The 15,154-nt window shown below is 57.5% G+C and overlaps 1 protein-coding gene across 3 annotated transcripts in view; it reads left to right on the forward strand.

Annotated features, from left to right (window-relative positions):
* Positions 1-15,154, forward strand: part of NGEF (neuronal guanine nucleotide exchange factor) — a 102,913-nt gene that overhangs the window by 86,141 nt on the left and 1,618 nt on the right. For all 3 annotated transcript variants that reach the window (XM_041766593.1, XM_041766591.1, XM_041766592.1), the window contains 8 exons: positions 4,986-5,146; positions 6,599-6,751; positions 7,941-8,070; positions 10,278-10,352; positions 12,132-12,221; positions 13,251-13,414; positions 13,656-13,811; positions 14,446-14,525. In XM_041766593.1, the coding sequence (XP_041622527.1) occupies positions 4,986-5,146; positions 6,599-6,751; positions 7,941-8,070; positions 10,278-10,352; positions 12,132-12,221; positions 13,251-13,414; positions 13,656-13,811; positions 14,446-14,525 (1,009 nt within the window). The remainder of the gene's footprint in view (positions 1-4,985; positions 5,147-6,598; positions 6,752-7,940; positions 8,071-10,277; positions 10,353-12,131; positions 12,222-13,250; positions 13,415-13,655; positions 13,812-14,445; positions 14,526-15,154) is intronic.

The raw sequence follows: 15,154 nt of genomic DNA on the forward strand, positions 1-15,154 counted from the left end.
CCAAACCGGGACTATGGGGGAGGGGGCTGCTTCTGCTATCCAGCTGTGCTGAAGCCACACCTGGTGGCAGTGGCAGGGAGGCAGGCGGTGGGACGGCTTCCGTCCTGGGGGCAGCTTCCATCCAGGGGGACCTGTGACTCAGGTCACATGACCACATCGTGATAAAGGGAAGGCGGTGGCCTCAGATGGCTGTGGTCCATTAACACGGAGGTCAGGACAGGACAGGACAAAATGTGCTGTGTGGGGGGTTCCATAGAGAGTCCTGAGTTACAAGGAGACCGTGCAGGTGCAGAGCAAGGGAGGGAGTTGCTCCCCCCGTGCCCTGCTGGTGGAAGAACCAAGGGCCGATGCCAGTGGCCGTGTGGGAGCAGGGCGTGGAGCACTGGGGCAGCGAGCTTGCCTGGCTGGACCCATGGCGGACGATGAACTGTGACACAAGCTCAACTGTCTGAGACCACCGCAACTGACGGGTGAGTGAAGTGAGTTCTTAACGAGCAGCGCTGTGGGTTTTGGCTCTGGTTTCTCACCTCCCTCAATCAGAAGCAGGTTAGGTTTTCCCCTGGATTTTCCTGGTGTCCCTGCTTCCTCTTTCATCCCCCTTGCTGATAGGCTGGGGTCTCATTTGTTTCTTCCAATGTGTTGCTTGAACAGCATGGCCAGGTGGTCCTAACTCTGCAACTCCCCCAGTGCTGAGGCCGCCTACAGCACCCCAGTGAACCCCAAGCGGCCCCCGTGGCCGACCCTGCATTAGCAAGGGGTCCTGACTTTGTGCATCTCCGGAGTATCTTGTATTCAAGGGGTGCAGTGCTGGCCTGGGGTCTGCAGGCTCAGGTGTCTCTGGCCTTGCTCCAGGAAGGGGGAGATGCTTGCCAGCTGAAGCTAAATCCAGTCAGCTCCTGTGAGACGGAGCGGTGATGGTCTTGTCCCAGCTGGGACACCAGTGATTTCTCTCTGTTGTTTCCTTTCTTTGGAGAAAAATCTAAATTTACTGAGAAAAATATGATCCAGTGTCTTCTAAGTGCGGTAGGGTAGCCTGCAGGGAGCCAGATGTGGCTTCTCGTCCACAAGCCAACTCGGGAAGTGGTGTGAACACCTTCAGCGCCCAGGAGCAGCCCTCCTGGACTCTAGAAAACAAGGTTGTGTGGTTTAGGCCCACACAGCGGGCAGGGGAAAGACTCATAGATGGAAACAGGAGCTTGTTGTTTCCTCCGTGGTCCTCTCATGGCCTGGCCCCCAGCCCCCGCTGTCCCACCAGGCGCGCACATCTGTTTTCTGCATGAGCATTTGTGCCCCTGGGAATGGGCTTGTCACATCCAGTGTCACCTCCTAGTACAAGCCCCTCTTGACCCCTCTGGCCAGAGCTTCATCCCGTGGAGCTGAGTCCTGTGAGGGCAGCGCCCCGGTGCTGACTCCGTAATGACCCCCAGCGTCCAGCAGGTGCTTTGAGATGGGTGGGCTCCAGGCTGATGGCTGTCAGCTGGGGACTGTGGTTCCCGTTTTGCACGATGGGAACAGGCTTAGCTGCTTAAAGCAGTTCTCATCCTGGCAAAGGTCTGGCTAACTCCAAGGCAGAAGCCTTGACCGTTCTGCTGCTCAGCTGCCCGTGCCGGACGCCAGGGCCATCTCAGTCCCTGCCGACTCCACAACCACCTGGACTGACCCCTCCAAAGCAGCACCCAGAGTTGAGCAGATCTCACCTCTGGAAAAGAACCCAGGCAGGAACGGGCTTGGTAGTGGCAAGGCTGGGAAAAAAACTGGAACAGGATAATTGGCGGAAATCAAACAGGATACTAAGTTGAGCACTAAGCAGCATTGAGAGATGAGCCGTGATTCATAAAATTCGGGTCAGTCTAGCCAAGTGTTCCCCAAGGCTAAGGATCCTGCGTCAGCCCTGCTGAGGGTGTCACACAGCAGCCGGGGGGCAGGTCAGGGGGCCTCAGCCTGCGTGGCCACGGAGCAGTGGTTTTATCAAGGAGTGCCCCATGGTCAGCCACGTGTGCACATTCTTACACACTTTTACACACACGCAGCACGTTCTTATGCTCATTCATACACATTCATATGTATATGCTCTTGTATACACATTCTTATACTCATTCATATAAATACATCTCAGATTCACACACTCATACACACACCCATTACACTCACATATACATACATGCACACAGACATACACTCGCACACACCTCTCCCTGTCTGCTCTGTCCCCATTCCCTGGGATTCAAGCTCCATGGTGGCAGGGAGTTGGCCATGCTCACTACTAAATCCCTGGTGCCTAGACAGGTGCTCAGCAAACATGAGAGCAGAGGGGAGAGTGAATGAGTGAATGATGAGTGAGTGAGTAAATGAATGAGGGGGTGAGTGAGTGAACGGATGAGTGAGTGAACGAGTAAGTGAATGAATGAGTGAATGGGTGAGTGAGTGAGTGAATTAGTGAGTATTGAATGAGTGAGTGAATGGGGGTGAGTGAACAAGTGAATGAGTGAATGAATTAATGAGTGAATTAGTGAGGGAGCGAATGCGTGAATGAGTGGATGTATGAGCGAGGGAATCAGAGAGAGCACGCAGGGCCCGGATCCCCATCAGCCCCGCGCTGCACCCAGAGGCTTGACTGAGGGAGAGCGACGTGACCATCAGATGGGACCACCCCCCAGATGGCGCGTGCGGAAGGAGCGGGGTGCGCGGTGGGCTCAGGGGTGCGGGCTCAGGCGGTGCGGGTGTGCAGGGTGGCCCTCGGGGAGACGCGCCCTCCGCGGGGCCGCGGGGCGGGCACGGCGCTTTGTCCTCCGAGCGACACTCGGCCACGTCCCTGTGCGGGCGGCGGGTTGCGTATTTGCTTAGAGCCTGCAAGCCGCGGTGGCTTGACATCTTCTTAGCGAGCCGCAGCGTAGCGGCAGGGGGGTGGTCTGATGCCTGGGTCGTGGGGTGCGGGGCCGCCAGGGAGGCCGCTGGGATGTGCTTTCCGTGGCTTCGCCCGCCAAGTGGACCTGGCCGCCGCGACCTGGGGGTGGCTCCAGAGAGGCTCCAGCGATGGCTTCCTTCGGCCCAGGTCGGGGGCACCCGCTGGGGCACCAGGTGGGCTCTCCGCCGCGATGGCCCGGGCTCTGATTGCTGGGCCACCCCGGAGTGACTTCCCTGTGGACTCTGTCCCTGTTGCTGGGCGGGTGTATGCTCCTGGGGGTCCCCAACTTGCAAACACGTCGCTTCTTGTAACCCCTGCTCTGCCTGCCGTCTAACGGGGCAGTGTGGTGGCCCAGCCCAGCGCTCGGAAGTCCCTTGGGTTGAGCCTCTGCCCTTCGCCCGCCCAGCGGTAACTTTGAGGGCGTTACTTCACCTCTGCCTCTGGTTCCTTTGGGTGGAACAGGAGCCCCCGTACGCCATTCCTGGGGGACCCGGGAGGATTCCTAGTGCCTTTAGAACAAATGCTAGTCCCTCCCTGTCTCCTTCCACCTGTCCTTCCTGGGCCCTGGAGCTCCACTTTCCTCGAGCCCTGGTAGGGCTCTGGCTGGGGGGGCGGGGGGGGGGTGAGGGTTGCAGTGACATATGGGGTGGTCGGGGCACGGGGAGGACCAGAGTCCCTGTGCTGCTCCATCTGTCTGGTAGTTTCCTGGGGCCGCTGTAACAAATCAGCACCAACAAGGTGGCTCGCGACAGTTGGGGTCTCTTCTCCCCCAGCTGTGAGGCCTAGAGACCTGAGACCAAGGTGTCAGGACTCCCAGGAGCCGCTTGCCCTTCCTAGCTGCCGGCACCTGCAGGCGGCCCTGGGCATGGGGCACACGTTCAGCTCTGCCTTGGTCTTCACATGGCCTCCTCTGGGCGTCTCCGCGTCAGACGTCCATCGTGTGTCCCATGGCTCCCTTAGAAAGACACCTGTTGTTGGATTTAGACTCTCGGTCCAGGGTGATGTCCTGGACATCCTTAATTTGCATCTGCAAAGAACTTTTTCCCAAATAAGTTCACAGTCATCGGTCCCAGAGCTTAGGACACAGACACAGCTTTGGGGGGTGGGGTGGGCACAGTTCACCCCACTACACCGTCCCTTCTGGGCGGCCACTGTGGGACCTGAACCCGCCCTCAGGAAGGGTCATCGGTTTGCTTGGGAGCAAGGTGGGGAAGGTGGGCCCTCACGGCAGAGAAGCTCCTCACTGGAGAGAACAGAGCCTCGACTGGTTTTGCTACGTGCTTTAGGCTCAGCGACCAGGTAACAGGCTTGATACAGAATAAGGCTGCCTCCGGGGAGCTTATCAGATTCTGGATTTCTTTTTCTTTTTCAAAATGAAAATTGCTTTATCGATTACATTATGAAATTAGACCATGGAAGAAATAATAGATGCTCATTTTTCAATTTAAAGACAAGTTAGGGAAGCCCCGGTGGTGCAGCGGTTTGGTGCTGCCTGCAGCCTGGGGTGTGATCCTGGAGACCCGGGATGCAGTCCCACGTCGGGCTCCCTCTGCCTGTGCCTCTGCCTCTCTCTCTGTGTGTGTCTATGAATAAATAAATAAAATCTTTGAAAAAAAATAAAGACAAGTTAAAGGGTGAAAAGATAAAAGATGCACCCCCTCCTGCTGTCTGTGGTTGACACGGTGGCCTTGTCCTCCAGCTGTCCCTGGGGGTGTATAGGTGTGAGGCCCTCCATACCGATTTTCACGCCCATTCTGCACCAGGAGACCACCCGCGTCACCGTTAGCAGTTGCTGGGGCTCCAGTATATGCCTGACCTCTTGGGTTTTCACCTACTCCGTGCTCCGGAAGTTAGGAGGTCTCCGGGTTTCCATATAGCGAGCCGTGAGCACGTTCTCTCTGCCTTTTATGCAGGCAGCCTTGGGGCCAGCGTGTGGAAGCACCCTTAGTCCACTCGCCCTTGCACACACAGGCCTGCCTCTCTCTGTGTCTCTGACCGGGAGCCAGGGAGACGCCCTCCTGCAAGGTGAGGCCTGGGAGGTGACCGCTGGCCCTCCTCTTGCCTCTCTGTCCTAACACAGGCCATGTTCGAGCTGGTCACTTCTGAGGCCTCCTACTACAAAAGCCTGAGCCTGCTCGTGTCTCACTTCATGGAGAATGAGCGTCTGAAGAAGATCCTGCACCCGTCTGAGGCACACATCCTCTTCTCCAACGTCCTGGACGTCATGGCCGTCAGTGAACGGTGAGCCACCTGCTCTGTCCTCGTGGGGCCTGGCTTCCAGAACCTTCTCATGTGGGGCAGTGCTTGTTACACTGGCTTCTCTACATTTGTGTGTTTGGAATTATCTATAGTAAGATACAAACAAATAGGTAAACCCAGCCATTTGCCTCCCGTCCCACCAGGGCATCCCCCTGAGCAGGCCTCCTATCTGCAGGTTCCCTCCCAACAGCGCAGATATCCCACGTGTCCCCCAGAGTCGGGCAGGTGGTGGTGGGTGACCTGACCAGGTCCAGGGGATCCGTGTAAGCTCCTCTCTGTCCTGGTGTCCTAAAGTCCTGGTTTGGTGCATTCAGGGCCCCAAGAGTCCCTGAGAGCCTCTGCAGAACCCCTGTCCTGGACCTAGGCCTTCTCTCTCCATAATATGTGGAGGTGACTTTGGAACTGTGCTTACATGTTGCCTATAAGGATGGGAGGAGCTTAACTGGAGGAAGAATAAACAGCCATTAATTGATTCTTGCAAAGAAGAAAAGGATGCCAAATTGTACTGTTAGGATAGAAGATCCACTGACCATTTCTCACTAGGCCTTGGAAATCTGAGGCTCAAAGCCCAAAACTCAGCTTTTGGATTAGCTGGTCTAACGGCGCATGTTTGGATGTGAAGCTGTGGTGTGGCAGTAGGGTCCCCTCCACCTCTGGGGTGCCTGGGGTGCTGCTGGTGCTCTGTGGGCCCCCGGGTGGGCCCCTCCTCTGCACTCCTCCTCATGGCAGCTCCCGAGTGGGCTCAGGCGCAGGATTGCTGAGACACCCCTTGGCCTCTGCTGCTTCACCTTGTTGAGGGAAGGGAGTCTTTTTATTTGCGTTTTTTTTTTTTTAAAAGATTCTGTATTTATTCATGAAAGACAGAGAGAGAGAGAGAGAGGCAGAGACACAGGGAGAGGGAGAAGCAGGCTCCTTGTGGGGAGCCCGATGCGGGACTCGATCCCAGATCCCAGGATCACGCCCTGAGCAGAAGGCAGACGCTCAACTGCTGAGCCACCCAGGCGTCCCTTATTTATGTATTTACTTATAGTTCATCGTGGAGAATTCCAAACATGCAGAAGTAGAGACAGGAGCGTGTTGAGCCCACCCCCAGCCCAGCATCTAGAGTTGCTCGCATCCCCACCCCTCCCCAGCACCCCGGAAGCCTTCTGAAGCAAATCCCCGTTGTTGCCTCATCAGGGAGCACACCAGTGTGTATGTCACACATAAGGTCTCTTTCACTCTCTTTTAAAAAAATATCCCTGAGGTTATTACCCACCTGAAAACACTGAACAGATAATTCCTCGATGCGACCAACCACGCCGTCAGTGTGGGCATCACGTCCTGCCGCATCCGTTGCCTTGTCCGAGCTGGGCCCGGGGCTGGAGGTGTGTCCTGAGTGTCACTGTCGCGTGTCCCTAACCCAGGCCACTGCCCCCACCCCGCGCCCTGCAGGTTTCTCCTGGAGCTGGAGCGCCGGATGGAGGAGAACATCGTCATTTCGGACGTGTGCGACATCGTGTACCATTACGCGGCCAACCACTTCTCCGTGTACATCACCTACGTCAGCAACCAGACCTACCAGGAGAGGACCTACAAGCAGCTGCTGTGAGTGTCCCCGTCCCGGGCTGCGGGCTGTCACCACTTCCACGGGGACATCAGCCGTGATCCTTGGTCCTCTGCTTTCCCAGTAGAGTACCCGAGCCTGGCACATGCCTGGGACGTCAGGGTCACTAGGGGAATGTGACCCCGACACAGGCAGCCGTGGCACCCACCGGCCCCATGTCCAGAGCGGCGGGCTGAGCTCCATGAGGTTTGGCAGAGAGGGTTTGAGGCCGGGAGGACCCCCCCAATGCCCAAGGGCTCAGGAAGATGGCTTGAGATAGAGACAAAGGCGAGGATGGGGCAGCGGGGGAGCCTTTGTGGGGTTCCAGCAACACCCTTGACTTTATTACTCACCTCTCCGCTTGTCAGCTTCCCTGGAGTTCCGGTCGATGAGGTGATTTTTCAGTCAATTTGCTTCTTTTAAACATTTCACACTTCTGTGCCACGCTTCGGTGACGGTTTAACCAGTGATGTGCTCTTAGCTCGACTCCGGAGCACCAAAGGGCTCTCTGGGAAGCAACAATCTGACGTTCGGCTTCACTGGGCTTGTCATCAAGCCACGTAGCTACTCGTGGATGCTTTAAAATGGAGCTTTCAGGGCTTGGGATGTTTGGGGGTTGAAAACGGATGGGAGGGGATCAGGACGCCAGTTCTGAGGACAGACACCAAGGAAGCCGGCATACGGCAGGACAGGGCCCAGGTACCCTGGGGTGCCCCTTGGGCAGGGCACCTGTGGAAAGGCGGCGAGCAGGTGTCCCTGGGGCCATGGTCTAGGCGGCCCCCTCTCTGCCCCCTGCCCAGCCGCCTGCACACAGGACATTTCTGGTGGCAGGCACAGTGCAAGTCCCTCTGGCCCTTGCCCCCGCCTGCTGCTGTTTCTGTCACTACGTGGGTTCACCTTGCCACGGCTCCCTGCTGGGCAAATCACTGAATTGTGCGCCTGAGTCATGGACTTGGCCACACGAGCAATTCTTACCTTCCCACACATGGCATCTTTTGCTACGTTTTCATGGGCCAGGCCTGTGAAGCCACTATTGTTATTTGGCTCGAACCTGAACGGTTTATTTTGCATGAAAAGCAGTCAGCGTGTGTTCGGTGCCCGTGGGCTGTCTGGTTCCTCCGGGGCTGCGGACGCACTCCCGATTCACGCCTCCTGCGCGCCGGAGACTGACCCTCGTGTCCGTGTCCCCAGCCAGGAGAAGGCGGCCTTTCGGGAGCTGATTGCGCAGCTGGAGCTGGACCCCAAGTGCAGGGGGCTGCCTCTGTCCTCCTTCCTCATCCTGCCTTTCCAGAGGATCACGCGCCTCAAGCTATTGATCCAGGTACCACATGCCCTGGGCTTGCGTACACCTCTCCTGCTGCAGGCCGTTGCCTTTGGCTGTTCCAGGTCTCTGCTAGCTTTCTAGGAAGTCCATTTGTTCCACAAATCCTAAGGCAGTGGGGGACTCAGCCCCTGTTCCCAGTGAGCTGCAGTCTGGGAGAGAGATCGACAAGCACACACAAACCAGGAGGTGGTCATGGCTGTGAGGACAGTGAAGCGGGGTACTTGATCGGGGGTCACTGCCTGGCCACCGTCAGCTGGGGAGGCTCAAGAAAGACTCTCAGACAAGTGACATTTGAGCAGAGACTGGGCTGACAGAAAAGAGCTCTTCAGGTGACAGGCAACCGTGTATGCAAAGGCCCTGGGGCAACGAGGCTCACAGCCTGGAGGCCAGTGGTGAGCTGAGGGAACTTGACAGGAGTGAGTGCAGATTGGGTGAAAGGTCAGTTGAGGCCCTGAGGGACCAGGTAAGATGCTGGCTTCATTCCTCGGCAGGGCAGGACGGGGAGTCGCCTGGTAACTGCCTTCTGTGAGAGCACGCGACGGCTGCCTGTGCAGAGTGATGGGCAGGAGAGCAGGAGTGCAAATGGCAGAAGGGGTCTGGAAGCTACTGGACAAAGGCAGCTTGGCCTGGGGGAGGGGGCAAGGCAGGGTGGGGGGTAGGGAGGAGGGGAGAGTCTGGAGGGAAGGAGGGAAATCAGAATGGAGGTGCCCGCTTGCTACTCCGGGTAAGAGGGAGGAAGAGTCTAAGCTGGAGCAGTTTCCCCATCTGAACTGTGGGAGAGCAGACCGGATGGATGAGTTGTCTTAAAACAGTTATGAACAAAACCTGAAGATGGCCCAGGTCTGCGTCTGCACTGGCCTTTCTTTCATACCACAAACAATTTTTTGAGTACTGTGCCTACTTTTTGCTAGTCTGTCCTGGGGCCAAAGGTCACAGATATATCCACGGGTTTCTATGCTTGGGAAGCTTTGGTTTTAGTGGAAGTGAAAGACAACTACTATTTGATCTAATGAAATCTTTTAGGAGAAGAACAAAAACAAAAAAAGGTGGGGAGACAGGGTCGGGAGCAGTCGGGGGTTTGGGTGTGACCCAGCTGAGCTCGAGAGCCCTGAGCAAGCAGGTCCCTAAGTTCAGAGTTAAAGGGGTGAAGTCAGCACAGGGCTTCTCAGCATTGAGGTGGCATTTAGCGAGAGAGACCAAACAAGGAGAGAAAGGGTCCCAAGACCCAGCCCTGGACACGGTGCCCAAGGAGGAATAGGGGTGAGGCAGGAGGAAGGCCAGGCGGGCTGGAGCCAGGGAAGCCTGGAGGGGGTGACATTTCCTGAAGCCTGGAGCAGGGGGCATCACCTGTACAGTGGGGACCCCGGGGCCTGCTGCATGCTGCTGGGCTGTTCGGTCCACCCCGCAGGGGAGTGGATGGTGTGGACCTGGCCATGGCTCTCAGCTGAGAGGATGACCTGCAAGCCACAGTGAGGGGAGCTCAGAGGTCAGATGGGGGGAGACCAAAGACCTGGGGCAGCTACCTAGCTCCATGGCAGCAGCAGTAAGGAGTAGAGGTCACAGCCTGGGGCCAGGGGGACCGGGCCCAGAGGCCTGAGACCAAAGAGGAGGGCGTCAGAGGAAGCAATCCCACCCGCCCCGCCCCGATGCCCAGGGCGGCCAGAGAGAGCGCTATGAGAGAGCTCAGGGGGCACAAACCCAAGTCCCAGAACGCTAGTCATTGAAGGGGTTACGTGTGAAAGGTTTTTTTTTAACTTGGAAAAACTGAAACAGAAGACGGGGGAAACTTTGAAGAAATTACAGGAAAAGAGCATATACAGATATGTAAAAATCTTCATTTTTCTACAACAAAAACCAACAAAAATAAGATCAAGACCTAGCTGAGTGTTGTGCTGAGGAAACGCAGGGCAAGGGCAGGCCGGATGAGTGGTCCGGAGCCATCAGGGAGGCATTCTGGGAAGCACGTTTTGAGGCAAAGGTGATGAGAGCATCATTTTGTTAATCCAAGAAAATGAAACGGTTGGAAAAAAAAAAAAAAGGCACTTTCACCAGTAAGAGGAGGGTTAACAAAGTCTCAGAGTCACTGCGACTTGGCGATGAGGGCAGTCCCCGGGACAGGGCAGGGCAGGCCCTGTGTCCATGGGGGCCAGGAGGGGAGGGAAGGCCACATGTGGTCAAATTAAAGCAGATTTTCCTGTGCTCAGAACATTCTGAAGAGAGTGGAAGAAAGGTCTGAGCGCGAGTGCACTGCTTTGGAGGCCCACAAGGAACTGGAGATGGTGAGCTGTGCTTCCTCCTCCTTTTCTTCCTCCATAAACTGTTTTCCTTGTCCGGATACCTGCCGCCCACCGTCTGGTCCTGCTTTCTCCCCTGTCCGTGTGTCTTTGGAAATTGCAAATTCGTTTTAATATCTGCTTTTTTTTTTTTTTTAAGATTGTATTTATCTATTCATGAGAGACATGGAGAGAGAGAGAGGCAGAGACACAGGCAGGGGGAGAAGCAGGATCCATGCAGGAAGCCCGATGCGGGACTCGATCCTGGGACTCTGGGATCACGCCCTGAGCCAAAGGCAGACGGGGGGGTAGCTTGATGTCAGGGTGGTGAGTTCGAGCCCCACGTTGGGCGTAAAGATTATTAAAGAAAGAAAGAAAGAAAGAAAGAAAGAGAGAGAGAGAGAGGAAGGAAGGAAGGAAGGAAGGAAGGAAGGAAGGAAGGAAGGAAGGAAGACAGACTCGCCAAAAAAGAGGTATGGCCTGACAGCGCCCCAGCTGAGCCAGGGCAGCAGCAGCCGAGGTGACCTCTACTGCCACCCACCGGCCGGGCTGTCTCATCAGCTGCCCCCTCTGCAGGCGTCTGGCGCCCTCAGGCCCCACGCTTGTCCCAGCCTGCTTCCAGCATCTTCCTGCCCTGGGATGGACCTGGGGGCTGGATCTGGCTCTGGGCCCTGACACAGCTCCGCCCCACACCTCCTCCCCCTGCCTCGCCCCTCCAGTCTGCCAAGGACTCACTGGCCCTGCTTTCCCCGCCCCAGGTGAAGAAGGCTTGTCCAGTCCTCACCCTTGGAGGAGCGGTTCCTCCTGGGCGTTGCCAGCAGGGTAGGGTGGTGCTGGAAGCGATGGCGTCCGTGTCCCTTCTGGGTTCTATCCATCCGTGTGGCTCCCGGTGTTGCTGGGGCCCCAAGGCAGCTCAGGCCGAGGTGCAGGGGCCGCTCAGTCGTGCCGGCAACCGTGCTGAGAGCCTGGTGCCTAAGTTCTCCTCTGCTGTCACCTCCCTTTCTTTCCCTTCTAATGAAAGCTATACTTGTGTTTCTTGTACTTTACCTTTCTCTTATTTTTTTTTTTTTAAAGATTTTACTTATTTATTCATGAGCGACACAGAGAGAGGCAGACACACAGGCAGAGGGAGAAGCAGGCTCCCCACAAGATGCCCGATGCGGTACTCGATCCCAGGACCCCAGGATCACGCCCTGAGTCAAAGGCAGATGCTCAACCACTGAGCCACCCAGGCGTCCCTACTTCTCTTATTAATAAGGGTGTATTTTTAGGGGCACCTGGCTGGCTCAGTCAGTAGAGCATGTGATGCTTGATCTCAGGGTTCGAGCTCCCTGTTGGGTGTAGAGATGACGTAAAAATAAAACCCATGAAAAACTAAATAAAATACAAAGGTGGGGTTTTTTTCCTAATTGATAAAAGTAATTGACGTTCAATACAAAGAAAAAAAATTGAGCAAGTGTTCATAAATAAAAAGAAGAGGGTAAAGCTCACCAGTTATCCCACACCTCACGGCTGACCTGCGGGTGCTTGACCTCGCAAACCGGCATGTACACCTGTAATCTTTGCAAAAAGGGGTTGTGGTTTCTAAGCTGGTCTGGCTCCTCATGTAAAATTACTGCAATTTTTTAATGATTTCAATGAGGACTGCGAGCCATAACCGACAGCAGGCCAGCCAGCCTCGGCTGCAGGCAGTGTCTGCTCACACCCCGGGGCCAGAGTGGACAAAGGCAGGGTCCGCGAACAGCTGGCTGCACCTGGCTTCATGTGTCCCCCTTCTGATGCCAGGTGGTAAAAGCGTGCAACGAGGGTGTCAGGAAAATGAGTCGCACAGAGCAGATGATCAGCATTCAGAAGAAGATGGAGTTTAAGATCAAGGTGAGCCTGTGCCCGTCCCCGTGTCCCCAGCCGGTCTGGCCTGGAGCATCTGTCCCTGGTCGAGTCCAATGATTGGCCCCCCTTGTGTCTCAGTGCAGTGTCACCTTCACTAACGTCTCTCTTGACACCTCTCGCTGACCCTGCCTGCCCCCTGTGACCATGCCATCCCCTTGGCCTGTGCTTATCTTCTGAGAGATGGTGTGCAAGGACCCTGGAGTGACATGCTCTCGTTTCTTGGCTGTGTGACCTTGAGCAGTTAGTGGACATGAAGCGCGTGACAGGGACCATTCCAGGGATTCTTAAATGGGGGGAGGGGGACTGAAAATCTGACTGCAGTTACCGACCTCCCCCAACTTTATGTAAAGCTTCAGGTATTCGTGAGCACGAAGAGCCCCCTGGACCCAGGTTTCTGGTGACACATGAGGACACAGTGCACATGGGGGTCCCTGAGGTCCTGCTGTGTTTAGGAAGTGAGCCCTGGCTGAGGATGCAGATATGGGCTTCTGGGCTCCCCCCACATCTCCACCTGCTGGTCCAGCTGCTGGGTGCCAGGAGCCTCTCCCTGAGCCCTGCAGTGGGTACCTGCAGACCTGGCCTGCTTGTCCCATGGCACCCAGTTCTCTCCTCTCTGCTGTGAACTTGGCTCCTGCTCTGATTCTGCCCTGCTGGGCTGAGCTTGGTGGGGAATGACAACCATCACACGGGTGCCCCCTCCCACACACATACACTCAGGTGTACACACGATTCCACATAGACACACTTAGACACAAGCACATATACATAGAAGCACACACAAATACATATACAACAAATGCACAGCTGCCCCCAGCACAAATACACAGCGACACACACCCTCGTGTGTGCACACACATGCACTGCTCTTCCTGCATTTACCCAGGACGGCTCTACCCACCACCCCAGGGCAGTGCCCCCATGCCAGTCCTCAGGTTAGGACTCCAGTGAGGCTGGCAGAGCCCCGGGAGGCCTGGAGGGGCACAGCCGCTCTGACCCCATCCCCTCCGCCCCCAGTCCGTGCCCATCATCTCCCACTCCCGCTGGCTGCTGAAGCAGGGTGAGCTGCAGCAGATGTCAGGCCCCAAGACCTCCCGAACCCTGCGGACCAAGAAACTCTTCCGGGAAATTTACCTCTTCCTCTTCAACGACCTGCTGGTGATCTGCCGGCAGATCCCCGGGTGAGCAGCTGGTCCCCTGCCCTGCGGCAGGGAGAGCTGGGCCTTGGGCCAGCCCCTCATCACCGGTCACCCTGGCAGGCGGCAGTCTGGGGGTGGGGGGACCGGTGTTCAGGTGGGGGGCTTCCAGGATGAGGTGAGGAGTGGCCAGAACAGTAGGGCCAGCAGGACCGGGGGTGCGGGTGGGGGTTCCCTGGGGCCTCCTGGGGACCAACACACCCACCCTGCCACCCTGGGTCCCCAGAGATAAGTACCAAGTGTTTGACTCGGCCCCGAGGGGCCTCCTTCGGGTGGAGGAGCTGGAGGACCAGGGCCAGACGCTGGCCAACGTGTTCATCCTGCGGCTGCTGGAGAACGCGGACGACCGGGAGGCCACCTACATGCTGAAGGCGTCCTCTCAGTGAGTGCCATCGCCGCCAGCCGTGCCCCTGGGTCTCCCTCCCAGGCGGAGCAAGGCTCCGGGGCTCAGGACATGCCTGGTGGCCCGCCGGCCGCCCAGGCCCCAAGGGGAGGCTTTCTGCCAGGGGCTGCCGCCAGTCGGGGTGTCCCTCGGGGCCTCAGGCTCCAGGAGGGCCTCTCTTTCCTGATGACATGTAGAACCCTCGGGGCCGCGCTGACCACTGCGCCACACCCTGGGCGGCCCGGGGCGGCCACTCACCCTCCTGAGCAGCCAGGCCGCCTGCCCCACGGCCCCGGGGCTCGGGGAGGGACAGCCGAGATGTTGTGAGCCCCGGGTGGTGCTCGGCTCTCCGTTCCCACAGGGCTCACAGGTCACCCCACCCACCTCGACCCAGTTGGTCCACTTGGACCAGTTCCCACCGCCCAATGTGTCTGAGAGACTGCGGCTTTCAGGGGGCCCCTCGGGTGGCACGCGTGTCAGGGACATTCAGTAGGGCGCCCCGTGCCTCTCCGCTGGATGCTGGGCACCCCCAGCTGTCCTGCTGCGGTCTGTGGGATGCCTGGCTCCAGGCCCGGAGGGAAGTGAGGGGTGGTTTGCTCTGTGGCTTCGGCGATTGTCCTCCTCCACGTCCCAGGAGTGAGATGAAGCGTTGGATGACCTCACTGGCCCCCAACCGGAGAACCAAGTTTGTTTCCTTCACTTCCCGGCTGCTGGGTAAGTGCCCTCGGGGTGGAGGAGGAGGCAGGTGCCGGCCGATGGGGGGGGGGCTCTGCCTCTGCTCCGCACTCCTGATGGGGCAGCGCCTCCGAGCCAGCCAGCCCACAGCCGAGGGCCTGTGCGCCAACCCTGATGGAGGACTCCGGTGTGACCGGGCTTCCCAACGTGTGGAGGGCTGATGAAACAAGTCCCTGGGTCTCAAGGGACAGGTACCACGGAGAGACCAAGAGGAATGTGGGCCCAAAAGGCAAACACCAGTGCTCTCTGGGGTTGCCAGCCTTCTGAAGAGCTTCTAAGATATAAAGGGGCGAGCCACCTGCCTCAGAGAAGCTGCTGGCCCTGCTGTGCTCTCCATTCCCCAGAATGGCTCCCGGCACCACATCCCAGGCCTGACAAGTTCCTTCTGAAGTCCGAAAGAGGTCCCCTCCCGGACTGCTCCCTTTATCCGCATATTGTTTTCCTCCAGAGCCCCTGTTTTAACCCTGTTCTCTGTGGAGCCAGACCCTCCTGTCCCTTGAGCAGACCCTTTCCCGTTGCTGTGGGAACGTGAGGCGTCGGCGCACCCGCCCTGCCAGCCCCCGGGGTGGGGGGTGAGTGTGTGTGTCCGGGGCCTGCTGCGGATGGAG

This window comes from Vulpes lagopus, chromosome 8 (genome assembly GCF_018345385.1).
Source record: "Vulpes lagopus strain Blue_001 chromosome 8, ASM1834538v1, whole genome shotgun sequence".
Classification (NCBI taxonomy): domain Eukaryota; kingdom Metazoa; phylum Chordata; class Mammalia; order Carnivora; family Canidae; genus Vulpes; species Vulpes lagopus.